The sequence below is a fragment of the Podarcis raffonei genome, chromosome 18, assembly GCF_027172205.1.
Source record: "Podarcis raffonei isolate rPodRaf1 chromosome 18, rPodRaf1.pri, whole genome shotgun sequence".
Taxonomy (NCBI): Eukaryota; Metazoa; Chordata; class Lepidosauria; order Squamata; family Lacertidae; genus Podarcis; species Podarcis raffonei.
The window spans coordinates 12,863,992-12,889,217 of NC_070619.1; the positions used below are offsets into that span (position 1 = coordinate 12,863,992).

General features: G+C 52.9%; 2 protein-coding genes across 10 annotated transcripts; one reads left to right on the forward strand and one right to left on the reverse strand.

Annotated features, from left to right (window-relative positions):
* Positions 1-194: 194 nt before the first annotated feature.
* On the forward strand, positions 195-3,453 carry CAPS (calcyphosine). The gene is made up of 4 exons (XM_053372242.1): positions 195-292; positions 762-939; positions 1,931-2,140; positions 3,223-3,453. Exons 1-4 carry the CDS (start codon positions 216-218, stop codon positions 3,322-3,324), a joined length of 567 nt encoding a protein of 188 aa, XP_053228217.1. The 5' UTR covers positions 195-215; the 3' UTR covers positions 3,325-3,453.
* A 2,009-nt stretch (positions 3,454-5,462) lies between these two features.
* RANBP3 (RAN binding protein 3) lies at positions 5,463-24,973 on the reverse strand. 9 transcript variants are annotated; one of them, XM_053372231.1, is made up of 18 exons: positions 24,885-24,973; positions 22,443-22,498; positions 19,232-19,405; positions 16,267-16,303; positions 15,437-15,523; positions 14,123-14,194; positions 13,947-14,012; positions 13,587-13,679; positions 12,289-12,395; positions 11,929-12,018; positions 11,392-11,495; positions 11,145-11,223; positions 9,908-10,010; positions 8,994-9,118; positions 8,251-8,341; positions 7,359-7,501; positions 6,852-7,032; positions 5,463-6,131 (listed from the first exon to the last, which is right to left on the reverse strand). In XM_053372231.1, the coding sequence occupies exons 1-18, from the start codon at positions 24,922-24,924 to the stop codon at positions 6,088-6,090; spliced, it is 1,692 nt and encodes a 563-aa protein (XP_053228206.1). In that variant the 5' UTR covers positions 24,925-24,973; the 3' UTR covers positions 5,463-6,087. The 9 variants fall into 9 exon arrangements, with proteins under 9 accessions (XP_053228206.1, XP_053228204.1, XP_053228205.1 ...); XM_053372229.1 differs by having other exon boundaries at positions 8,251-8,371; positions 24,885-24,962; XM_053372230.1 differs by lacking the exon at positions 24,885-24,973 and adding an exon at positions 23,761-23,876 and having other exon boundaries at positions 8,251-8,371.
* Positions 24,974-25,226: the final 253 nt, after the last annotated feature.

Below are 25,226 nucleotides of genomic sequence, written 5' to 3' on the forward strand. Positions count from 1 at the left end.
CATTTGCTCCTGAGCATTGCAGGGGGTTGGGCTGGATGACCCTTAGGGTCCCCTCCCAACTGATTATGCCAGAAAATTTGGTGGGCCCACAATGACTGAACATTGGGTTCATTCATTACAACACATTTGAGCAGGGCGACAGGGAAGAGGGCGAGGGGCCCGATCCACCCTGGGTGTCTTTTTCCCTCCGCAGATTCCCCGGCACAGAGGTCAAAATGGAGACGGGTGCCATCGTGAAACTCCGGGCCAAGTGTCTGGAAAGAGGGGCCTCAGGGATTAAGGGGCTGGCCAGGTACGTAAAGGACATTTGTTCTGTCTGACAGCCGTTACTCATTTCTTGCTGAATACCAGAGCAATTCCCCCCTAAAAAAATGTTTAGGGGTACTCTCATTTTGACTCAAGAAAATCACCATTTTATAGTTCAAATCGGGGGAAATAAACACCGAAAATAGACAAATGATGCACAAAATTTTTAGGGGTGTGTGTACCCGTGTCCCCCGCAAAAGCACTGCTGAAAACCATTTTGTTATCTTGTCCAGACGTCTTGGCATGTTTCACTCGCCCCCCCTCCAAGCATCACAATTTAAATTTAATTGCAAACGTTTTAAACAGCTGTTTTCGCTGGCAAGTTTACCGTTTCATCCTTCCTGTAGACCACTTTGAGGTTTGTCAATTTTCTTTCTGCACTCCAGCGGAATATATAAAATAAGTAAAACAAATATCTCACGGGAAAGCAAAACCTTCCTTTTCTATTCTTGCAGGTTTTTCCGGGTCATGGATGACGACCGGAGCAAAACTTTGGACCTGGAGGAATTTGTGCAGGGGCTCCGCGACGCAGGGGTCCCCCTGGAACGGGCCGAAGCGCAGGAGATTTTCGCCTTCTGCGACAAGAACCGGAGCGGCACGCTGGACTTTGACGAATTCCTGGAGGCCTTGCGGGTGAGAGAGTCTTGTTCCCTGCCTTTCTCAGGTAGACTGTCTCCATCCATGGAGGCGCCATTGCGATGCTGCAGCAGCAGAAACTCTCTGCAACGGGCCCTGCTTGTTTTAATCCTTGCGTTTCATTCTTTGAACCGCCCTGGGATTTCATGATGAAAGGTGGTATACGATGCAAATAAATAAATTCAGAAGCACCCGGCGGGAGAGCTTAGAAGCTGCACCCTCCTCCGTAAAGTTGTCTGACCCTCTTTCCAAAGTTGTCGCTCGTCCCTGTCTCCTGTGGCAGACAGTTCCGCTGTTTAACTCTGCACTTCATGAAGACGTTCTTCCTTTTATCCATCCCAAATTTCCCAATGCTCAGCTTCGGTTTATGCCCACGAATTCTACTTGTATTACGAGAGTTTTATTTTTTATAAAGCCTGCATCCCATTACCCCTGTTTTCCTGGAACTAAAAAGGTCGCCAAACCTCCTTTATACTTCCCCGCCACCCATCCACGTTGCCTCCGCCTTGCAACTTTAAACAATCACAGGCAACATGCGGCTAATAAGAATATTAGAAACTAATATCTAATTCCGTTCACGCAACAACGATAGACTCTCCTTCTCTATGATTCTATTGCATACTTTCTGTTTAAGAATTTCTAAGCTTGGAGCTTCTACTATCGCAAGGTTGTGACTTTTGAAAGGCTTGTTTGCCTTTGTGATATTATTTGACTACTTGTTCTAATTTGGTACCTGCATCCATCATCCATCTATCCATCCATCCATCCACACACGTTGCTAATGTTCTCATTAGCCGCGTGTTGCCTGTGATAGTTTAGAGATCATCTATTTTTGCAATCTATTTTTCCTTTGTAAAACCCCCTTAGTAACTGGCACTGAGGGTAGACTGCTCCTGGCTTCGGAGGCTCGACTGAGCATTTGCCATTGATAAACAGACACCTGGAACCGCCACATTGCCTCTCTCTTTCTTTCTGCTTCTCCTCCCAGCCCCCCATGTCTGAAGCCAGGAAGGAGGTCATCCGCCAGGCCTTCCAAAAACTGGACCGGACGGGCGACGGCCTGGTGACGGTGGAGGACCTCCGCGGGGTCTACAACGGCCGCTGCCACCCCAAGTTCAAGAGCGGCGAGTGGACGGAGGAGCAGGTCTTCCGTTCTTTCCTGGACAGCTTTGACTCCCCAGACGATAAGGACGGGAAGGTGAGAGGAAGGGACACCCAGGGTCATCTAGTCCAACCCCCGGCAATGCAGGAATTTCCCCCCCCAGCGGGGGCTTGATGGGCTGCTAGCCTGATCCGGCACAGCTCTTCTCAGGTCCTTTGGGATGGGGTAACCTGCCGATTTGGCTGCCGCTCCTCCCACCTGCATCGCTAACCATTGCTCATGCTGGTCCCTGGGGATCCCAAAGCCCAGGGGCCACAGATCGCCCTGCCTGGACATAAAAACCTGGCTGGTTTTCACCTTATGCCAAGAACCACCCTGAGATCTATGGGTGAAAGGAGGTATAAAAGCTGATATAATTGGCCACAGTGGGGCACGCTCTGGTTATCTCCCGCCTGGGCTACTGCCATGCGCTCTACATGGGGCTCCCTTTGAAGGTGACCTGGAAACTGCAATTAATCCAGAATGCGGCAGCCAGACTGGGGACTGGGAGTGGAGACCACATAACTCCAGTCCTGAAAGAGCTACATTGGCTCCCAGGACGTTTCCAAGCACAATTCAAAGGGTTGGTGCTGACCTTGAAAGCCCTAAATGGCCCAGTATACTTGAAGGAGCGTCTCCACCCCGGACACCCGGGTCCATCTCCCGAGGACGGATCCCTCCCTGCGAGAAGCGAGGTTGCAGGGAACCAGGCAGAGGGCCTTCTTGGTGGTGGCTCCCACCCTGTGGAAAGGCCTTCCCCTCAAGGCAATAAACCATCTGACTTTTAGAAGACATCCGAAGGCAGCCCTGTTTAGGGAAGTTTTAAATGTCTGATGTTTTACTGTGCTTTCAATATTCTGTTGCGAGCTGCCCAGAGTGGCTGGGGCAACCCAGTTAGCTGGGCAGGTTATTAAGAATAATTTTTACGCCGAGAACTGCCCCAAGATCTATGGGTGAAAAGAGGCATACAACTTTGGTTAGTACTTACATAACGACGACCCTAGAATCCGAGAACTGCAGAGTTGGATGGGATCCCTGAGGGTCCTGTAGTCTGACCCTCGGCAAGGCAGGAATAAATGGTCGTGAGAGTGGTGCGTGTCGAATAGGCGGCAGACCCGTCAGGCTTTCTGTACCCGCAGGTGACGGCCGAGGAGTTCCTGAACTACTACAGCGCAGTCAGCGCCTCCATCGACAGCGACGACTATTTCGTGGGCATGGTGAAAGCCGCCTGGAAGATTTAGCAAGAATGGAAGATAAACCCAGCCAAGCAAGCAAGCAAGGACTTATCGTTACAAGTTTTGTCTCTTTTTTTTTTAATGTAATTCCCAAATACATCTGATATGACAATTGTACAGAAATCTTCCAAAACACGTTGTCTGAGTCTTTTGCTTTTTTTGGGGGAAATCATATTTTGCTTTTTCCCAACTAGTTGGGCTCGAAGTGGGCAGGCGCCGGGGGAAGCGTTGAAAACTGGGGGGAAGGAAGGGAAAAGTTTCAACGCAGCAGCCTTCTTCTCTGGCCCAGCCAACCTTCCTCCATCCCTGGGGAGAGGAATAAGGGGGCCATAATAAAACGCAGGGCCAGGGAGGGGGGACAGAAAAGGGGGAAAAACAGTGTTTTCTGACCGGCTAAAGTATGCACAGGAAACGAGAGACAAGAAATTATTTTAAAAATTCCATCTTCCTGTCCACCCTCTCCTCTTCTTTCGCCACAAGTGACCTGTGTCCGGCTCCAAACCACATCCATAAATAGCTGCCAGATATATATATATATATATATATATATATATATATATATATATATATATAGTGTGTGTGTGTGTGTGTGTGTGTGTGTCTCTGCGGGAGGAAAACTGTTTAAACACATTCAATGCAACGTTAACCATTGGAACCATTCGAGCTCTGCCCTCTTGCGAACACTTTCGCACATGCGAGACCCAAACGGGGGAGCCCTCAGGACTCTTGCCACGCCTGCGTAAAAGCACATCTTGCGAGTCTCTCTCTTTCTCACGCCGAGGACCAGATTTCCCCACCCAATTTTCTCCGGTAAAAATAAAAGAGTCGGAAAAGTTGTCACTCTTTGCAGAGGCAGAAATGGCCTGCGCTGGAGGAGCCGGCCTGCCAGGGGGGACAGGAGCTGGGGCTGCCTCGGCTCGAGGGGCAAGAGCGCCCTTTGGCCTTCTGGGCATTGCTGAACTAGAACTCCCGCCTTCCCGGACTAGATGGGAGTCGTAGTTCAGCCGCGCCAAGGCTGCCCACCAGGCACGGCCCTGTTGGTTTGGGAACTGTGGGCCCAGCAGAGGTAGCGGCTTGCTTTTCCAGCCGTTCTCCGTGGATCGGTGTGTCTCCCCCCTCCGTCTTCTTGCCAGGCGTTTCATAGGGAGCAAGGGGGCGTCCCCACAAAGCCCGCTTGCGCCCCCGTCCAGAACCTGAAGGGTGCGATGTCTGGTTCCCGGCCACATACGCTTTGAGGCTGCCTTTGTTTTACCACGGAGGCATCTTCGCGACCCACTAGAAATCCAGAAAATGACAGAGCGGACCTTCTTTGGCTGGCAAAAAACCACAGGGGCAGAGAATACGACCCCACCCCCTGCCCCGTCCTAAAGATGGCGATTCCAGGGCACGTTCCGATTTTTAAAGTAATAATAATATTAATAATAACACACAGCAGCAAGTTTTTACCAAGCCAGAAAAGAAATAAACACACAGACCCGAAACCCCAGGTCGGCTGACCGAGGGGAAAGGCGCTTGGGGCGGGTATCTCTTTTCTCTCTTTGCGTGCCCAGCAAATATTCCCGGATGGGGCAGGGTGGGGGGAGCAAATCAAAGCCCCTTCTCACCCTACAAACCGGCTGTTTGGCGCCGTGACAAGACCAGGAGGAAATTGGGGGGGGGGGGAATTTGCTAGGAAGGAAAAACCAACACACACACAAGCCGACAAACACATTGGCGCCAGTTATATATATATGTGTGTGTGTGTTAATATATATATATATATATATGGCTTTGCTTGTCTTAAATAAGAACAGAAAAGAAGGTTTCCCCCCCCCTATTTGCTCAACACACAAGAGAGATGGAGGTTCTGGTTCAAAACTGGGGGGGCTACCTTTCGAAGAGAAGTTTCTGCCACGACTGAAGCCAGGCAAACCAGTAGTAAGAATAATAGCAACAGCAAACTGGAGGAAGGAATTGGCCTGGTGAGATGTAACTGGGGGGAAAGGCAGAGTTTAAAAACATCCCCCCCCAAAAAAAAAATTAGCAAAGCTTCTCTCCGCATCAGCCACGAGGCGAGGAAGGAGAAAACATGACAAGAGATGTCCGTCGGACGAAAGACGGGAGCAAAAGGTTCTTCTGTTGGGGAGAGTGTTTTTTTCTTTAAAAAAAAGAGGAGGAAAAATGGCAAATTGGGGTAGGGGAGAGAAGAGAGTCTTCCGTGTGGAATCCGGCAGGGATGGTGGTCGGAGACGGGATTCGTCTGCGGCGCAGGCCTGGAGGGCTACCGGAGAGGAGAATCGGGAGGTTCCCCGTGGGCAAGTCGTGGCAAGTCTCTAGGCGCCTCCCCCCCCTCAAATATTCGCCAAGTGTGGGGGGGGGGCAGAGAGAGGAAGGGAGGAAAAGGGGATTCCTCTCCTCCCTGGGCTCATCAATATGATGAGCATTTTCTTTCTCTTTTTGTACATGTCCCAAAACCACATTCAGCCTGTTTTGTCCAAAGTCCGCTGCGTTTTCTCGTTTTAATATGGAATCGACAGATCCGCCCCCCCTGCCCCGCCCCCCCAAAAGTCCAACGCACGATGGGGGAGGAAGGGGGGAAAGGAAAAAAAAGAAAAAACCAGAACTGGGATGTACAGAGTTCGTCAATCTCAAGCGCTTCCGTCGCTGCCCGGAGCAAGAGCTGGTCGGAGGGAGGGCGGCCCTCCCCGCCCCGCAAGAGGGGGGTCTGCAAAGAGGGCGGTGGTGTCGGCGGGGGGCGGTGGCTCTTGCCGGCGGCGCGGATCGTGGCTGCTATGTGCCGCCTGTCGTCTGCCCGTCCCCTTCGTTGGTGGGACCTGCGGGGGGGGGGGGAGAGAAGGAGGCGCTGCAAAACCGGCCGCTGGGCTCACCTAGGGAGACCAGAGCGCGGCTCCAGGCGACTAATTTCCCCCGCCAAATAAATCCAAATGACATGCAAATAAAAAAATAAAACCCATGAAACATGATAATGGACAACCCCCCATATAAGCGCCCCCAAGGGCTCGCTGCGAAGCCGGCACACAAAGCGGCAAAAATGGTCTTAAGAGAACATGAAAATGGAACAAAAACCGCAACAGCAAAGCCTCGCACCGATCTTTGCGGTTGTGGAAAGTTGGTAGGTTGAGCAAGGTTGGGAGGGAGCAATTATGGTGGATGTTTGGTTTTTTAAAAAGTAATAATAATAATAGTATTATAATAATTTATTTTTTATACCCTGCCCATCTGGCTGGTTTCCCCAGCCACTCTGGGCGGCTTCCAACAAAGGGTTGAAAAGACCTTAAAACATCAGCCAGATTGGCAGGGTAGAAACAATAAAAAATAATAATAACATTCCCACACACTCTACAATGCTGTGTGATTATCTCCCTTTCAACACCCCCCCCCAAAAAACCCATTCCTTGCAAATCCTCAAACCTCCTCTGCCGTTAGTAAAGCCCCCGGTCTAGGAAACTGCAAATGCAATGCCGAAAAACGTGGGAGATTGTGAAGGCCCCTGGAAAGGGGAGCCCTGGCCTCCTCCCGCCGCCCTGGCTCACCACTTCCGGGCGACCCCGAGGGGGCGAGGACGTCGTCGTCGCTGTCTTCCTCGTTGGACTGGGTCACTTCGGGCTCCGGCGCTGCGCTGCTGGCTTCCTGCTCCTGCTCCACCCGACTCCGCAAGGCCAGGATCCGGTGGTGCAAGGCCGCGTAGAGCTGCCCCGTGTCTTTGGAGCTGGCCTGCGGGGCAAAGAGGGGCTCGCTCTCAAAAGCGGGTGGTGGAACCCCCTCCACCTCTTCCCCCCTTCTTCTTCCTCCTAATGTAACCCTAATGCAGGGGTAGGCAAACCTAAGGCCCGCCTTCTCAATCTGGCCCTCGGACGGTCCTGGAATCAGCATGTTTTTACATGTGTGCTTTTATTTAAAATGCATCTCTGGGTTGTGGGGCATAGGAAAATTGGGCATATTTTTTTTATAATTTCAATTTTCGCGCAATTTAGGCTAATGCAATTTCTGCGTCAGTTTAGGGAAAAAAGTATGACACATGCGTATATCCCCCTCCTTACCGATATAAGGAAGACCTTGACTCCTTGGTCCTCTGTGTCCATCGCTGTGATTCGGATGCTCTTTTCGCTGGCTTTGTCGATCTGCATCTGAGCCCAGAGTTTGGTGTTCAGGATTAGCCGAAGGCTGCCTTGCGTTCTCATCACTGAGGAGAGAGATTTCAAAAGAGCAAACAAGCGTTTATTTCGGATCACAGCGTCTCCAGCCCCATCGTCCACCCCGGACACCGGGGTCCACCTCCCGAGGGCCTTCTGGCGGTTCCCTCCCTGAGAGAAGTGAGATTACAGGGAACCAGGCAGAGGGCCTTCTCGGTGGTGGCGCCCTCCCATCAGATGTCAAGGAAACAAACAACTACCTGACTTTTAGAAGACATCTGAAGGCAGTCCAGTGTAGGGAAGATTTTAATGTTTGGTGTTTAATTCTGTTTTTAATCTGTTGGGAGCCACCCAGAGTGGCTGGGCGAACCCAGCTGGATGGGCAGGGTATAAATAATAAATTATTATTACCATTATTAACAACAAAATGACTTTCAGAAGACATCTGAAGGCAGCCCTGTTCAGGGAAGTTTTTAATGTTTGATGGTGTTTTTAAAGTTCTGTTGGGAGCCGCCCAGAGTGTCTGGGGAAACCCAGCCAGATGGGCGGGGCATAAACTTTATTATCCTCATCATTACTGCATCATCTTGCTGTCAGAAAGCTCCTCCTCGTTTCCGTCGGAATCAGTGGCATTTGAATATCTTTCTAAGGAAGTGGTCTATCTATCTCCTCTGGGGGTCCTGCTCAGCCCCAAGGACCGGCTTGCCTTTGCAATGCTTCCCCTGGCAGACCCTTCCCTGGCTGGCCCCCGGCTGCGACCCCCAGTTCACGGCGGCTTCCCCTCTGCCCCTGCTCTTACCAAGGCGCGACTGTAGCGTCCCGTCGTCTGTGGAAGCCATGTCGTTGAGCCGCAGGAGTCCCCGGCCTCTTTCGACCCAAGACTGGGAGTTCTTATCAAAGACAAACAACTTGCATTGTATCTGCAACAGAGGAAAGGGGCTGAAGGACGTTAGCAGCGAAGGCAGCAGAGATCGAAAGCTGCAGGAGGAAAGACCGCCGTTCCCTGCAAAGCCCCGCGAACAGGAACTCCAGGACAGGCCCAGCGCAGAAGGCAGAGGCGGCAGCAAGGAGCACCTGCGGGTAAAGGAAACTGGAGCATGCGCAGAGCGCCGAGACTGGCGTGAAGGAGGCTGCGGGGGGAACTGGGGCCGCCAGTCAACAAGGTGCAAACCAAGAATGACAAACCAAGTCGATGGGCTATGCCAAACTGGCAAAACTAACTGGGAAGCTCAGAAATCAAGAAGACAAGAACTGCAGCCAATCGGAAGCTGCGCCTTGGCTTTTGAATGGTTTCGGGAGTCGGATGGACTTCTGGAACGGATTCCATTTGAGAACCAAGGTACGACTGTATATTATTTTATATTTAGTATAGTATATCATATAATGCTTGTATAGTATAGCCCATTCCACCTCCCAAATCAGGATTCAAGTCCACTTCTGACGGCTGCTGTGCTTCTGACCAATCCAGCTGTCTTAAATGTTGCAAATGTCCCTGCAGAGATGGCGCATGGGAGGCTGGCACTGCCCGCTTCTCCTGCTTACCTGTAGGACGTTGCTCTCGGCTTCTTCCCCCGTGATCACCTCCACCTTCTCCAGAAGACACCTCCTGGCCGTCGCCTTCGTGTAGGCTGCAGCAGACTCGGCCAGCGACTCTGAAATGTTGTTGGCTGGAGAACGGATAGGCCACATCATCATCATTATTATTAAAATTAAAATTCAATCTTTACTGGTTTAAAAATGAGACAGACACACAAATAATAATAGTAAAAACACAGCACATAACTCACAAAAAAAGAAAACAGTACAAGGCAAAAATGCAAAAACATTTCAGCCATCGACTTCTGACCTCCTTACTGATGATTCTTTGCTTCCTTGCTACTTGCCTCTATTTTTCAATAAACTTAGCCTGTATTACATCTTATTTGTGTTCTTTATACCGTATGCAATTCCAAGAGTTACTCAAAGCATTCCAAAGTTTTATTACGGGGACAATGTTCTTTTAAATACTGCCTACGAATCTCCCGTTCCTTTTTAAACTTTTGGGTCGACCGAAACAGAAACACGGTTTACCTTCCTGCCGGAGCGGTACCTATTTATCTACTTGTACTGGTGTGCTTTCGAACTGCTAGGTAGGCAGGAGCTGGGATAGAACAATGGGAGCTCACCCCGTTGCGGGGATTCGAACCGCCAACCTTCTGATCGGCAAGCACAAGAGGCTCAGTGGTTTAGACCACAGCGCCACCTGCGCTTACCTTAAAATAAAATAAAATAAGCCGCATTATTGGTGGCGGGGTGGAGAGGGGCTCTGAAACGTCACAGCACGAACGGTTCCTCCCCTCCCTGACTTGACACCCGGGTCAAGGAAGAGCACAGCTGCCAAAACCCACCGGACTTTGGCGCATGCGACTCTTGAGTCGATGGAGAGACGGGGAGAAGAGGGAGCCCGACGCCCGTACCTTTCTCGGGAGTGGCTTCTTGCGACGAGGACTCCGAGCCTGAATCTCCACCGGCGTTCTCCTTGACGCTGTCTGTGCTGGCTTCGCTCGACTTGGGGGGGCTCTGCTGGAAAGGAGCGGCGGTCAGAAAACAGGGACGCTACCGAGGAAACGCTCCAGGCCGGCTTCCAGGGGGACTGCATCCCGCTGGGAAGTTGAGCCGGCTGCCCTGCAATAAGTTCCCAGCAGGGTGGGACTTGCCCACAAGTATTTGAATTCTGAAATGGACTCCCCAGGGCGGTTGTGGGCTCTTCTTCCTTGGAGGCTTTTAAGGAGAGGTTGGATGGCGATCTGTCATGGATGCTTGAGCTGAGATTCCAACTCTACAATTTTATGGTTCTATGAAGTCAGGACGCTCAAGCACCCCGTTCCATCTTTGCTGTCTAAATCTACAGAACTGAAAGCTCTCAGGAGCAATGGACACGGCTGCCAGAACCTTGTAAAAAGGCAAAGGGACCCCTGACCAGTAGGTCCAGTCGTGGCCGACTCTGGGGTTGCGGCGCTCATCTCGCTTTATTGGCCGAGGGAGCCGGCATACAGCTTCCGGGTCATGTGGCCAGCAGGACTAAGCCGCTTCTGGCGAACCAGAGCGGCACACGGAAACGCTGTTTACCTTCCCGCTGGAGTGGTACCTGTTTATCTCCTTGCACTTTCATGTGCTTTCGAACTGCTAGGTTGGCAGGAGCAGGGACCGAGCAACGGGAGCTCACCCCGTCATTGCGGGGACTCGAACTGCCGACCTTCTGATCAGCAAGTCCTAGGCTCTGTGGTTTAGACCACAGCACCACCCACGTCCCTTGCCAGAACCTCAATTGCCCCCCAAATGGAGAAGGGGGAAAACCTAGATTTGTTTTCACTTTGGTATTCAAATAATTCATTGAGTGACTGAATTTGCACCCTGCCTTTCTACTGCCGGGAGCTCAGGCGATGTGCACGGTTCCCTACACTTCCTCCTTCTATCTCCACAACAATCCTGCGAGGCGGGCTAGGCTTAGAGGTGGCCCCCAGCCCCAAAGGAACCTTCACAAGTCACTGCAGGGCCTTAGAGGGGGAGAAGCGTGCAAGCCGCCTTGAGCTCCCGGGAAGCAAAAAGCGACATATAGAAATGCAACGAAGAGGAAGGCAAACAGACGGTCAGTGGCCTCGCAGGGATGTTGTTCTCTGTCTCTGGACTCGGGAAGAAGGGAGGCGGACTCACCAAGACTCTCTCGCTCATGTTCTGGCCAAACACAAACTTGTTACTGGGGGCCTCCGCGCTGTGCGTCGAGTTTTCTATGCTGCAGGGGAAAGAGGAAAGCTCTGTTTCCCCCCCGCGACAGCGACACGGCGGACTTGCCGCCCTCTCGGCGCAGAGGAAGGAGGGAAGGCCTGGGGTTGGAGGCTGCTGCAGAACCCAAGGAGAGCGAGGGAAGGGGAGGGGGAATCGTTGGCAGTCTCTTCCCCACCTGGAGCTGATGTACTGGAGGAAGTAGTTTGTGGCCAGAGGTGCCTCCGAGTTGGGGAGCCGGGAGTTCTGCGCGTCGACAGCGCCGTCGGCCTCGTCCCCTAGCTGGGATGGAGACGGGAAGCAGTTTCTACATGTGCCATAGAGGGAAGGGGGGGGCAGCTGGGAAGGGAGCCTGTCGAGGAAAACGCTGAGCCGAAACTTTGTGGGACATCTTTGGGAGAAGAAAAGGCTCAGGAATAAACCCGACACAAATCTGGAGTCCCCAAGGAAGACGCCTTGTACGGCTCCTTCCGGCAGACTAGCGGGTGCCAAAAACGTCTCGCTCTGCTTTCCTTTGGCCCACATCAGCGAGGGGGGGTCTTGTCATCTGGGCAGCCCAGGACCCCCAGACCCACTGCCCAGGCTTGCACCCCAGGAGGTCACTTCAATGCTTCTCACACAGCTATTTGGCTTTACTCGCTAGTCTCTCAGGACAGACGGGCACCAACAATATTTCCACCCTGCCTATCGCATTGGCTATCAAGTTTACACGTACCTTCACACGATCCCTTAGGTTCTGCCCAAACACGAAGGACTGTGGTGTGTTCTGGTCTGCCTTCTCTGTCTCCGAGGTGCTGTTGGACTCCTTAAGAAACGCACAAAAACACATGGTTGGAAAGCACCACAAAAACATCTAAAAGCAGACGTTCGGGGGGAGATACTGGCCTAAAAAGTGTGTCTTTGGGAGCCAGGGAATGCCTGGACTGAGGGAGCCCCCCGTATTCCTGCAGCGAGGGTGCCCCCCAACACCACAAGCCAACCATCAAACTGCAGAATAAAAACCCAGGACCGGCAGACGAGACGCCAGCCCACGTCCTCCCCTCTGCCGACACCTCAGGGCTCCCGACAGACTCACCTTCTCCTCTGTGTCGGGGCTTTTGGGCACGGCGTTCGTTGCGGATTCCGACACGGCGGCCACGGGGTCCGGAGGGATGCTTACGCCGTTGGTCCCGCTGCTTGGAACTGCGGAGGAGAAAACGCCCCATTTAAAAGCACGCAAGGAGCGCCGGCTTTGTTCTTGCAAGAGCCCTTATTTCTCAGCGACGGTTTTGTTGGTTTTTAAAAGCAGGGCAGAATCGCAAGGGCTCAAGCAGAGCCCGGCTGCGGGATCAGGCCCATCTCGTCCAGCGTCCTGGTGCCCCGAGGGGAAGCCAAAAAGAGGGACCTGGGCGCAGCAGCAACTCTCCCCTCCTGCAACTGGCATTCAGGAGCATTCCAAATATATGCAAAAAAACACACAGCCATGACCCATTTTTACCATAAAGTGAAATCAATACAGTCGTACCTTGGATTCCAAACACCTTGTAAGTCAAACTTTTTGGCTCCTGAATACCACAAAACCGGAAGTGACTGTTCCGGTTTGCACACCCTTTCCGGAGTTTCCTGCAGCCAATCGGAAGGCGCGCTTTGGTTTGTGAACTTTGGAAGTTGAATGGATTTTCAGAAGGAATTCCGTTCGACTTCCGAGGTACGACTGCACTTGGATGGGTTTGGTCCCATTCGCACAAGGAGTTCGGCTTGTGTGACAGAAATCTCCCTCTGCCCTGGAGGGTTGGGGGAAACGCCAGAACACATTTTGGGTGTATGTGGTGGCGTTGATTGAGTTCCTTTGAGCTAACAGAGTGGTCCCCTGCTTCGGGGGCTTCCCTTTGGGGGTCTCTGTTTGGGTAAAAAGTCAAGGACCCCTGGACGGTTAAGACCAGTCCAAGGTGAATATGGGGTTGCAGTGCTCATCTCGCTTCAGGCTGAGGGAGCCAGCATTTGTCTGAAGACAGTTTTTTGTGTTATGTGGCCAGCAGGACTAAACCACTTAATGGGACACCGTGACGGAAACCAGAGCTCACGGAAACGCCATTTACCTTCTTGCCACAGCGGTACCCATATATCTACTTGCACTGGTATGCTTTCGAACTGCTAGGTTGGCAGGAGCTGGGACAGAGCAGCAGGAGCTCACCCCGTCGCGGGGATTTGAACCGCCGACCTCCTGGCAAGCCCAAGAGGCTCAGTGGTTTAGACCCCTGCGCCATCGCGGTTGGACAGGATGCTGGGCTGTGATGGGGACCCTCTTCCTTGCCAGAAACAAGGCTGCTCACGGACCCAGGAAGCAAGTCTGGCTGCTCCCTGCTCCCTCCCACGCCCAGGGGAGTCACTTGCCTGTTTGCGAGAAAGCCTTTGGCTGGGGGGCTTGTAATACTGCCGGGCGCAGGACGCTTCTCTGCTGTTCCTTCGGTTTCTGGCTGGGGACCCCTGCGGGGGGGGGGAGGAGAAGAGAAGAAAGGATTCCCTTGGGCCTTCCGCAGAGATGAAGGAGGGGATTCCCCCCCCCAGCCCGGTCCAAACCTCACCAGCAGCCCCTAACCTGGACGCCCTCCTAATGTTTTGGACGCCAACTTCTTTTGGACTCCGATTTAAGAAAATGGAGGAAAGGTGGAATATTAACATAATCATACTAGCAGCAAATACGCCCCCCCTCTGTTTCCCCAGGGCCCTCGGGTAAAAAAACTTGTTCCTCACCTGCGCTGGGCGCCTGGCCATGGATGAGAGTGGGAGGCTTCAACCTGAATCCAGTGCTTTTTTCCTCTGGAATGAAAAATGGAAAAACATTGCCCTCTCTCTCTCTCTCTCCCCCTTCCAAAACTGGGAGGGGGTGGGGAGGCAGGGGCGGGGGGCAGCCCAGCCGAGACCCTCACCTGGCTCAGAGTCGGAGTTCCCCGCCGAAGGCTCGCATAAGCTCGATGGCATGAAGACATTGTTCTTTGTCACTGGAAGAGGAGAGAGGGTGAGAGAGGATGCTCAGAGCCTGGGGGGAAGTGCCCACCCCCAGAGAATCAGCATAAGGGGGCAGTAAGTGTGGAAGCTAGGAGAGAGCCGAGTTCGAATCCCCACCCCAACTTCTTTTCTAAAGAGTATGTTTCCTTTTTTGAATGCTTTATTGATTGAAAACTTTATAACAGAAATGTACAATAGACATTATAGGCAAAATGAGAAACAAAAAACACACAATTATTAATTTTTAAACTAATACTTGCTTTGTACACCAATTTGCGATTCAATTTGACAAAACCTCCGATCTTCCCCTGCGTTCCCGAACTGAATTCCTTAAATGCATGCTTAAACTTTACTTTCTCCATGTTATTTTACTATAAATTTTATTTTATAAAATTATCCTATTTACACACCGAAGCTCTATCAAAACCTGCCAACGGATCCATCTCTGGACAATGTTCTTTTACACAGACTCTGTATATATCCCACTCTCTGATAATTTTTTCATCTGTAATGTTCTCTTGGCCTTGCTGATAATCCCACCAGCTTTGAATACTCTCTTAGTTTATTTTGCCAGTCTAATTTGGATGGGATACCTTCTCCCTTCCAGCCTTTTGCGATTAGAATTCCGGCAGCGACTGTAACATACATAAAGACTCTCCTGAACTTTTTGGGTATTTCATTACCCGTAATTCCTAGCAGGAAGGCTTCAGGTTTTTAAGGGAAAGAGCATTTAGATGATGTTTCCAACTGTCCCTGGAAAGGTTAGAGGACAAGACACACAGCTTCTTTCTAAGCAATTTCTACGTATTTTCCCTGGCGCTGAGGAACGACCCCCTGTTGCAGTTAAGAGAGAAACAGCTTGTGTGTGTGAAATCAATACTGAGTTGTATCCCCAACCAGGACACCACTTGCTCCCCACAGCAAGCATACATAAAAACAGAAGACAAGTTTTGCTGGATGAGACCAGCAGCCCATCTGCCCCAGAGCCGCTTCATTTCTCACTTCATTTGATCACACCCTTTCTCCATTGCTAGACAGCGAATGGGCAATTTATGTCACAGCCGTTCTTTCTGTTATCAGTCCAGCACCCAATCTGGAGCCCAGAGCTGTGTTTCCTGGCAGCCGGTCCCATTCCCAGATCTACCTCCCCTTCCGGCTCCTAGCTGAAGCGCATTGAGAAAACACACATCCCCCTCTCCTCCAGAGAAAGGACGAGAGGAACGGTCCCTCTTTACCTGACTGCGAAGGCGGGAACTGTGTGAGGGAAGAGGTCCTTTCGCGCTTGACGGGGGGGCAGTAGCTCCCATCCTCTCGATCGGACTCTGTGGGGAAGGAGAGGGGGGGGTGAAAGGGAAGCCCACTTTGTACCCCACCTTTGGGGTTGCAACCCAGCTAGCAGGAAGGACCACCTAGAAGCAGGCTTTGAAAACAGATGGGCACTCCTCTGATGGCTCTGTCTTCCACGCCGGCCCTGCCATGAGAAAGAGTGGGGCAGCTGCCTCAGGCGGCAGAAGCTGAGGGGCAAGGAGTGGCCAGGGTTGTCACTGCCATGCAGTCTGCCTTATGCCTGCTATGGTGTCTTCCCATCAGTTTCCGAGTAAGATTCAACTACTAGCCCTGGGAGAGGGTGCCTTCTGGTCCTCAGGCGGCAAAACGTCTTGAGTGGGCCCAAAGGAAGGGGGCGTCTGTGGTCCCCCAAGTGCTGCTGGCCTCTGACCCCCAGCAGCCTCTGCCGGCCAGCGTGGCTGTCGCTCACAGCTCTCCCTCTCTGATCCCTTGTCTGGCCCTCCCCTGGAACCCACCACCTCCCTCTCACGCCCAATATGAGAGCCGGCCCAATCCAACCGCCAGGAGTTTTTTTTACTTGCGGGAGCAAAACCCTTGGCCGGAACGGCGGGAGTGAAATAAGCCCCTGCACCCTGGCCGGCGACGCAAACATGTCGGCCTCCCGCGCAACCCATCCCGACAGTGTCTCTTTCTGGCAGAGGGGGATCATCACCCCGAGAATGGGAATTTGGGGCGCCTCTGGACTGTCTCTAGGCAGCGGACACGAAGTCTCCCTCACCTTCCCCGTCTTCTGGACTTGACCCATCTGCTGACCTCTGTAACAAATATATATACACGCGTGTAAGAGTTAGATTTCATCGCCCCCCCCCCTCTCTCTCTCTCTCACACACACACACACGATTATTGGGAATCCAAGCCTTGGCAAATCGCCCACCGTGAAAACAACTCACATAAGTGAAAAGGGTCCAGGGGTCGAAGTGCCTAAGACCACTTGGTTGCCGTTTGGTCAAATTTTATTTTACAGTGGTACTGTGGTTCCCGAACAAATCGGCTCCCAAATGCTGCAAACCTGGAAGCAAGTGTTCCGGTTTGTGAACATTTTTCGGAAGCCAAACGTCCAATGTGGCTTCCGACTGGCTGCAGGACGGAAGCCGCGCCTCGGTTTCCGAACGGTTCCAGGAGTCGAACGGACTCCCGGAACAGATTAAGTTCAAGAGCCAAGGTAGCACTTTGTATGCAGACATGGCAGCTAAGAAGGTCCCACAGGTCTATGCGAGTGTCTGGATTTTCAATTGTTTAAGTTAAAAAGAAAAGGAAAGAAGCAACTGTTTTAATTCAGGACGCAGGACTCTTTGTGATGTCAGACGCAGGCATTCTTTCCCTCTTGGAATAATTTCCTAAGGACTTGGGAAGTCATAGAATTGTCCTCTCCATCTATGCAATTCTACAATTCTTTGACCCAAAGGATCCTCTGGTCCAACCTTCTGCAATGAAGGAATTGCAGCTGAGAAGCCCATCGCCTTCCACTGCCAAAGACCTGTTACTGCCAGGAAGTTCTTCCTAATGTTTAGCACAGCTGGACAACCGTGAAAACTTTTTTTAAAAAATGTTTTTTCCTGTATTTCGCCCCCCCAAAAGCTACTCGATGCTATTAAAAATTCAATTAAAATTAAGTAAATCACAGAACAGGAGAGCAAGTTTGGGAGCTGCACCCAATGATGGAACAGGAGGAGGAGGAGGGAGGGAATCGGAGGGAAGGAGAACTTCAGGCCAACAAATGGGAAATCTGTGGCCCTCAAAGGTTGCTGCGTTCCCAGTTCTCGCTCCCGGCTTCTAGAGCTGCTGGGTGCCCTGAGCCCCAGCGGCATCTGGAAGGGCCAGCCTGGGGGGCAGATTGATTTTAAAACACTGCCAAGGCTGCAGCGCTGCCCCAGATTAAGCAGCGAGGGTGCTGTCTTCGCTTCATTTTCCAAATCCCGACACTTCCAAAAACGGCAGGCGGCCAGAGTTCTGTTGGAAGAGGCGTCCCCTGCCAACCCCCAGCCCAAAGATATGCTGCTGAGACATAACCCTGAAGCACCCTCCTCTCCCTCGCCACCCCATCCAAGAACTTCTATTTCCCTTCCATTGAAGGGCACTGGCTCAGGGGTGCAAAGGGCGCCCAAGGCCCCGGCGGCATATCTAGGAATGGCTGGCAAACGAAGACCCCCGCCTGAAACCCTGGAATGCCGCCGGATGCCAGTCAGAGTGAGCAACGCAGAGCTAGGCTTCAAATCCCCACTTGGTCATGAAGTCAAGTCGCAGCCTCTTCACCTCCTTTGCAAGGCTGTTGTAGGGAGAACTGAGGAGGGGTGTGTGAACCATGTGCTCCTTGGAGAAAGAGGTGGGAGATGAATGCAGCGAATGAGCTCTTCCTCCGCTGACCTGCTTAAGAAAGCCAGAGGGCCCAGCCAGAGGGAGGTGCCTGCTGCCAGCCTGGCACCCAGAGATCTCCATGCGGTTGCAATCAGACTCATGCCAGTCGCAAAACGGGCCTGGCACCTGGGGGGGTTTCAAACAGGGCAGGACCAACACTCCTGACCAGGAAACATCCCGTGCTCCCCCCTCACTCCCCAAGTATGGGTTCCCGCATCACTTTGGGCCCTTCGGACAAAGGGCAGAATAAAACCAAAAATAATACCACCCCTTTTGTACAGTGGTACCTCGGGTTAAGTACTTAATTCGTTCCGGAGGTCCGTTCTTAACCTGAAACTGCTCTTAGCCTGAAGCACCACTTTAGCTAATGGGTTCTCCCGTCGCCACCGCACGATTTCTGTCCTCATCCTGAAGCAAAGTTCTTAACCCGAGGTACTACTTCTGGGTTAGTGGAGTCTGTAATCTGAAGCGTATGTAACCCGAGGTACCACTGTATTTCTATCCACCCCCCTTGCCTTGGAGCGCGTGGGGCATCTGCTAGCCGTTTGAAGCCTCTAAAAACAGGACTGCGTCCTTGGCACTCTCAAAGACGACACCCTGTTTCGTTCCCTCCCTTACTAAGCACACCTTCGCCCGCCCCCGGCCCAGAATTTCCACTTATTGCACACCCAGCCGCCGTCGGAACTCCTGTTCCAGCCTGCACTCGACCCTCCCAAGGCCCACATAGCAGCCGGCCACCCTCACCCCCAGATACAGGGCAAAGGAAGCCTGTTTCCATGTCTCCAGGCCGGGCTGGCCACGCTTGTGCCCTCCGGGCGCTCCTGGAGCACCAACTCCCCGCAGCCAGCAGGGCCAATGGTCAGGCCCAAGAGCAGATGGAAAGTCAGAGGCTTTGGGAGGGCAGCCGATTCCTCGGCCGGAAGGGAGACGGGTGTGGGGATCGCGGCTCTCTCTGGGACGGCTTCCTGTCTCCATCAAGCGCCCTGAAGTGTGGCAATTTGGCCAGCCTACTGTACAAGGAACCACATTGATTGCACGGCCCCCTTTTTTGCCTCCGGCCCCCCAAAAGCTGCACCCTTGGGGAGTGGGGTCCTCGGGCTGTAGAAATGAGGAGAAACTGTGTCCTCTTCTCTCAGCGCTGCTGACTTTGGGAGGGAGAAACCAAAGCTCAGGGAAGGCATTTTGTGCCGCTGCAGACAAGTTAAACTGCAAGGCTGGGTCATATATATTTAAGCGCAGAGAAAACGTATGCTTTGGGGGGGGGAGAAACAGAACTCAAGAGAGAGTTTCCGTGGAAGGCCTTTCCGGCCAGCTTTTCCAAAACTTACCCTCGCCAGTCCGGGCCGAACCGGAAGAATGCGGGAATCGGCCCCTGGGGGGGCGGGAGCCTCAAAGTTGCACCCCCCTGGTGACTTGGGGTGACCCGCAGGCCGGCGAGGAGGCTCTGCTTCTCCCGGGGGGTCCTCGCCTGAGTCCGACACCCCTTTTTGCTCTGCAAGGGACTGGGGGGCAAAGGAGAAGAAGAGCCCTTCAGTGCCAGGCAATGGAAGGAGGGAGGAGGGCGCGGAGGGGGGGTCCATTGGGAGCCGGGCATCACCGCCAGCATCACGGTCCCACAGCGTCAAGGCCCCCACGGCGTCTCCTGTGTTTGGGGCGCTGGGTTTGGTTCTTGGGGCAAGCGGGCCTCCTGAGGTCCTGCTGTTTCCCATCAATGACCCCCCCTTGAAAAAGAGAGATGAGACCCCGAGGAATCTTTGAGGCCTTATTTACGGGTATCGGCAGCAGGGTGCTCTGGCTAGTTGTGCTTCCACTACCGACTGCTGCATTTAAGCTGTGGTTCCTGCATGGCAGGGGGTTGGACTGGATGACCCCTGGGGTCCCCTCAGAGCAGTTTACAAAACAACAACAACAACAAACCAGTACAGTGGTACCTCGGTTCTTGAACATAATCTGTTCCGGAAGACCATTTGACTTCCGAAACGTTCAAAAACTGAGGCACAAAGGGCTGTCTGCACACTCAGTCTGCACACAGAAGCCGTTCGAAAACAGAAGCATTTACTTCTGGGTTTTTGGCATTTGGGTTCCAAAACGTTCGTCAACAGAGACGTTTGAGAACAGAGGGACCGCTGTACTAAGAAACAATAATTGGCAGGAAAGCAAAAAGTCCTTAAACTGCCACTGATCTCTTTGCAAGGCTGCAGCAACAGACACGGGCCTTTCCAATCTGCTTTCATGGGTCTAGGTTGGGACTGTTTTCCCAGGCGCCTCCTCCCCTGAACTATACGGCCTGAACATGCAGGTCTCTTCCTAGGTCCTTCGGAAAGGCAGAGTATGCGGAATCCGCGCTTTACTATCCTCCTGCCACGTGCAACGACCTTGCAGAGCAGGCTTTGTCTCTGGCATGAATAACACCCATGCGCTGGATAGATTATCACGGCTACTTCACACATCCAGAGCGCCTAAAGAAAATGATATAGCCAGGCACTTATAAGAAGATCAGACTGTCCCTGCCTGTGGGCTCACAATCGAACACGGGAAAAATAGAACTGCACAAGGCGAACTGCAGCAAAGGCTGGTGGCTTCAAAACTGAACACCCCTTCTGATAAAACACCACATTGCCAAGCTATTCAAAACACAACTTTTCTGTAGGAGTGGCTGAAGGGAAGTCAGCCTTAAAACCGCCTTAAGACGAAAACACACAGACAAAATAATAATATTAAGACTCAGCTCTATGGGCCAGGTACATTTCCACTCCAATTTGACAGAGAAAACACGCAATTCTCAAGTCCAGCAGAAGCCAGCGGATTCTCAGGGCAGCAGAGGCCACTGTGTTTCAACAAACGCCACGGGGCGAAAAACCAATGGCAAAAAGGAGTTGCAAAGCCGCTGCAAGGAACTCAGGGCCGCTGCCCAAACAATTTTTAACCCACCCATCTTATGAGTTTCTCAAGTTGCCGACTTGCCTACAACTAAATCAGCACATGGGTAAAATGAATGGTGGCTCGCAAAACAAGGGGGACGTGCTGCTTTGGGCTTTAAGATCCAGGCCAAGGTAGCTCCCTCGGCCTGAGGGCTGCCTTCCCTTCCCAGGAGCTAGAGGCAAAATCAGGCAGCGGAGCGACTGGCACAAGCAGCGGTTACCTTTGTACAGTAGGCTAGATTTTACGCACCTTTGTGCATGTCCGCCCCAGGATCCGGACGGCCGAGAGGCACCGTCAGAATCTAAAGACACACCCCAGCCAGCCCCCCACCAACAAAAAAGGTGCAAAGGGTGAGGAGGGGTGTGTGGTTTGGGGACAGCACCAAAGGCCACATTCTCCCTCACCCCTGCTTAAGATATGGGGTGGTCTCCGGAGTCAGGCTCGCTGGCAGCCTTCCTTACATCACTTTGGGTGCCAGGCAAAACTGTCTCTCTATAGCTGGGCCTTCGTATTTCTGCGGCCTTCTCACGGCTTTGGCAGGACGGGGGGGTTATTGGTTTCCTTTTTGTTCCGTTATGTAATTTGCATTTTTTCGTTGTGCACCGCCCTGGGATCTCCGGAGGAAGGGCGGTGGGCAAATTGAGCAAGCAAATAAAATAAAAACAAACGAGATGGTACGCACACAGGCGTGTTGCGGCAGATGTAAATCATAGAAGGCGCGCCGCCCTCCCCTTTTTGCAAGGCAAGGAGCTTTTTATCAAAGGTCTGCATTAAACTACGTCAAACTTTTATTCGTTCTAATGAAAAGAAACCTGCCTCCCCATTTAAGGAGGACCTTTCTAGTTGATTGAGGAAAGGCCCAAATTCAAGCTCTGTCGTCTCCCGGTAGGACCCCCCCAACAGTCCCCCCCTCGGTCACACTGGAGCTGAAGCCCAACCAAGTCTGGAAAGCACAGACAACACTGACCCTCTCAAATTTACAGTCAATTCTTACGCTGAATCAAAGTGGGGGCGTTTTGTTCTTCCCAACTGAACTAACTGATCCAACCGAGTCCTAACTCTCTCACCATCAACCGCACTCCCCCCAAGAGACCTTTCGGGTCCAGTCAAGAGCTCCCAGCCTCCCTCACAGGGGCCTTCGGAAGAAAACAGTGGAAAGGGGAAGGAAAAACAGGCATGCCACTCTGAGCTCCTTGGACCAAAGGTGGGATATAAATCAGGGGAATAAATAAGGGAGCCATGCCCAGTGTTTGACTAACATGGGATGCACACACCCCACTGTTCTCATACGACTGTCTGCCCTGCAGGATGTAAGCATGAAGACGTTAGCAGGGGGAGACTTGCAAACCTTTCCTTTTCTGCACAGAAACCTTGCTGTCCTGCACCCCGTCTCCTTGGGGCCTTCCCAAAGCAGGGATTTCTGAATGTGGGCACAAGGACCCTTTAGTCCCCAGAGGCTGAGGAACTACAGCCACCAGCAGCCAGCCCTGTCGCTGTCCAGGGACGATGGCAGCTGTCGTTCAGCAGCAAGCGGAGAGCCAAAGGTTCCCCGAACCCAGCTTCACAAAAAGGGGTGCCTGTCCCTCTCAGCCCCCTCGCCAAGCCCCGGTTCCTTACCTTCTGTGCTTTTTCCTTCTGAAACACAAAGACAGGAGGGGCGATGGCTGGCTTTTCTGCAGAGAGACCAAAAGCGGAAAGGCACTCGGGTTAACTCAGAACGCACAGCCCGCTGCTGTCTTCACAAATGCACAACAAGGCTCCACCCATGCTCAGAGGCACTCTCGCCTCCCAGAATTTATTCTGCCTGAACCAGGCTTGGTTTCCCCTTTCCCTGCCTGGCTCAATTCTCTCTGCCTCTGCTGATCCTCTCCTTCCCAGCCTAAAATACCTACCTGCACCAATATGCGCTATACACAAATATATATATATATATATATAGGAGCAGGAGGGGGCGTCTGTTCTTAGTCTGGTCTGCTCCTCAGCCCAAGCACTCTCTGCCCATGCTCAGAGGCACTGCTACCTCTCAACATCTATCATGCAACAGATATTTATGTGAACCGCCCTGAGACCTTCGGGTTTAGGGCAGTATAGAAATTTAATAATAATAATAATAATAATATCATTCCCTTGCCGTTTATCTCCACGAGGAAACGGAGGGCAGGCTCCTCCCCCCCCAACAAGCCCAGGTGCTCTGCCCATGCTCAGAGGTCCTGCTGCCTCTCATCCTAAAGCGAGAATCCACTTGCTGGTGCCCCTCTGCCCATGCTCAGAGGCACGGCTCCCCTTCTGCAGCCCTCCCTCCGCCGTTTAACCCTTGGCCTGCCTCCCCTGGGGCAAGCACTCTGCCTATGCTCAGAGGCACTGCTGCCTCTCAACATCCACCATTCCCTTATTCCACGAGGAAACGGAGGGGCGGGTCAGAGGTGGTGACATGCCAGGCTCCTCCTCCTCCTCCTCCAAACAAACCCAGGCCCTCTGCCCATGCTCAGAGGCACGGCTCCCCTTCTGCAGCCCTCCTTCTGCCGTTTAACCCTTGGCCCGCCTCCCCTGGGGCAAGCACTCTGCTTATGCTCAGAGGCACTGCTGCCTCTCCGCATCCACCATTCCCTTATTTCACGAGGAAACGGAGGGGCGGGCCACACGCCAGGCTCCTGCCCCTGCTCAGAGGCTTCCCTCCGCTCCGAGGGGCCGGGCGCCCGCCGCGCTCCTTGGCCGCCAGCCCTCTGCCCATGCTCAGAGGCGCCCTCTCCCCGCCTGCCAGGCCGCTCCCTTTGTCCGGCCCGGCCGCGCCCTGCCGGGGCCGGGCCTGGCGGGGGTGGGCGGCGCCTCCTCCTCGGGGCCGGGCGGCGGCTTCTCCCTCCTGGGCCGCCCCCTCCCGGGCCCCGCCGCCCCTCGCCCTCCGCCGCCCGCCTCCCCCCCCCCCCCGGCCGCCTACCTTCGTTAGCCAGGTCCGCCATTTTACTTCCTCAGCCACTCCCCACAATGCCCCGCGCCCAGCCCGGGCAAAAGAGCCGCTCTGCCCGGCCGGGGAGGCGCACGGGTAGCGGGGGCGCATGCGCGGCGTGGGGGGAGGAGTCGCCGGGGCAACGGCCCGCCTCCTCAGGGGCGCAGGCGCAGAAAGGCCTCATACAGGCGGCGCCCCCTAACGCCCCAAAGTCGGTAATAATAATAATAATAATAATAATAATAATAATAATAATAATAATAATAATAATAATAATACCCCACCCTCCCCAGCCAAGGCCGGGCTCAGAGCGGCTTACAAGCAATAATAAAAACAAGTTGAATGATTACAACTTAAAAACAAAATTAAAATACAACATTAAAATATTAAAAAGTAGCCTCATCGCAGGAGGAGAAGGAAAGGAAAAAAGAGAGAGAGGGAGGGGATCAAGTTGATTCCAAGCCAAAGGCCAGGCGGAACAACTCTGTCTTACAGGCCCTGTGGAAAGAAATCAGATCCTGCAGGGCCCTGGTCTCATGAGGCAGAGAGTTCCACCAGACCGGAGCCAGAGTTGAAAAGGCCCTGCCTCTGGTTGAGGCCAATCTAACTTCCTTAGGGCCCGGGACCACTAGGGTGTTGCTATTTATGGACCTTGAGGCTCTCCGTGGGGCAGACCGGGAGAGGCGGTCCCGTAGGTACGAGGGTCCTAGGCCGTGAAGGGCTTGAAAGGTCAAAAGCAGCACCTTAAATCTGACCCTATACTCCACCGGGAGCCAGTGCAGCTGGAAAAGCCCTGGGTGAATATGCTCCCATGGCAGAGACCCCGTGAGGAGCCTGGCTGCAGCATTCTGCACCTGCAGATAAAGACTAATAGTATCGAACCCCCAAAAACTGTGTTATTAGAAATTTGTAAATGGAGTTTAATGGATGTTTAATAAAGTTAATTTGAATTAAAAGAAAGAAATGTTCAGCCTCTCATCTACCTCCCCAGCCAGGGAACCACTTCACTGCGTCCGGAAACATCTCGATCACAATCCGCAGTGTGCAATAATAATAATAATAATTCATTAATTAAATTCCTATGAACCTGCCAGATTTTAAAAATCCTCACCTACCTCCCCAGCCAGCGACCCACTTCACTGTTTCCCAAAACATCCAGGGGGCCGCCCCTCTCCTCAAGCACAGCGCCTCCAGCTCATCCCCCTCCTCTGGGCGTCTGGGGCAGGGGAACCCCCCCGCCCAGCCCACCCTTGAGTCCCCCTTTATGATGGCGGCGATGACAGTCCCTCTGCCCCCTTGGCAGGAGGGGGAGCCTGGCTGCCCAGCTGGGGCTGCTCTGATCCTTCCCCTCCCTGGTTCTAAGAGCTCCTCTGACAAAGGGTTCCAAGGGTCATCTAGCCCAACCCGCAGGCAAGGGTCCCCTGGCAGAACACCACTCCGCCTCTCTTTGTTCATTT

What these genes read in the sequence shown, in the direction of transcription:
- CAPS (XM_053372242.1), top strand. Translation starts at nt 216, where the DNA reads ATGGAGACGGGTGCCATCGTGAAACTCCGGGCCAAGTGTCTGGAAAGA. An exon ending in AATTCCTGGAGGCCTTGCGG is followed by an intron (nt 940 to 1,930) that starts GTGAGAGAGTCT and finishes TTCTCCTCCCAG; the next exon opens with CCCCCCATGTCTGAAGCCAG. An exon ending in CAGACGATAAGGACGGGAAG is followed by an intron (nt 2,141 to 3,222) that starts GTGAGAGGAAGG and finishes CTGTACCCGCAG; the next exon opens with GTGACGGCCGAGGAGTTCCT.
- RANBP3 (XM_053372229.1), bottom strand. Translation starts at nt 24,924, where the DNA reads ATGTTTTGGGAAACAGTGAAGTGGGTCGCTGGCTGGGGAG. An exon ending in GTGGGTCGCTGGCTGGGGAG is followed by an intron (nt 22,499 to 24,884) that starts GTAGGTGAGGAT and finishes GTCTCTCTGCAG; the next exon opens with AAAAGCCAGCCATCGCCCCT. An exon ending in GTTCCCGCCTTCGCAGTCAG is followed by an intron (nt 14,195 to 15,436) that starts GTAAAGAGGGAC and finishes CTCCTCTTCCAG; the next exon opens with TGACAAAGAACAATGTCTTC.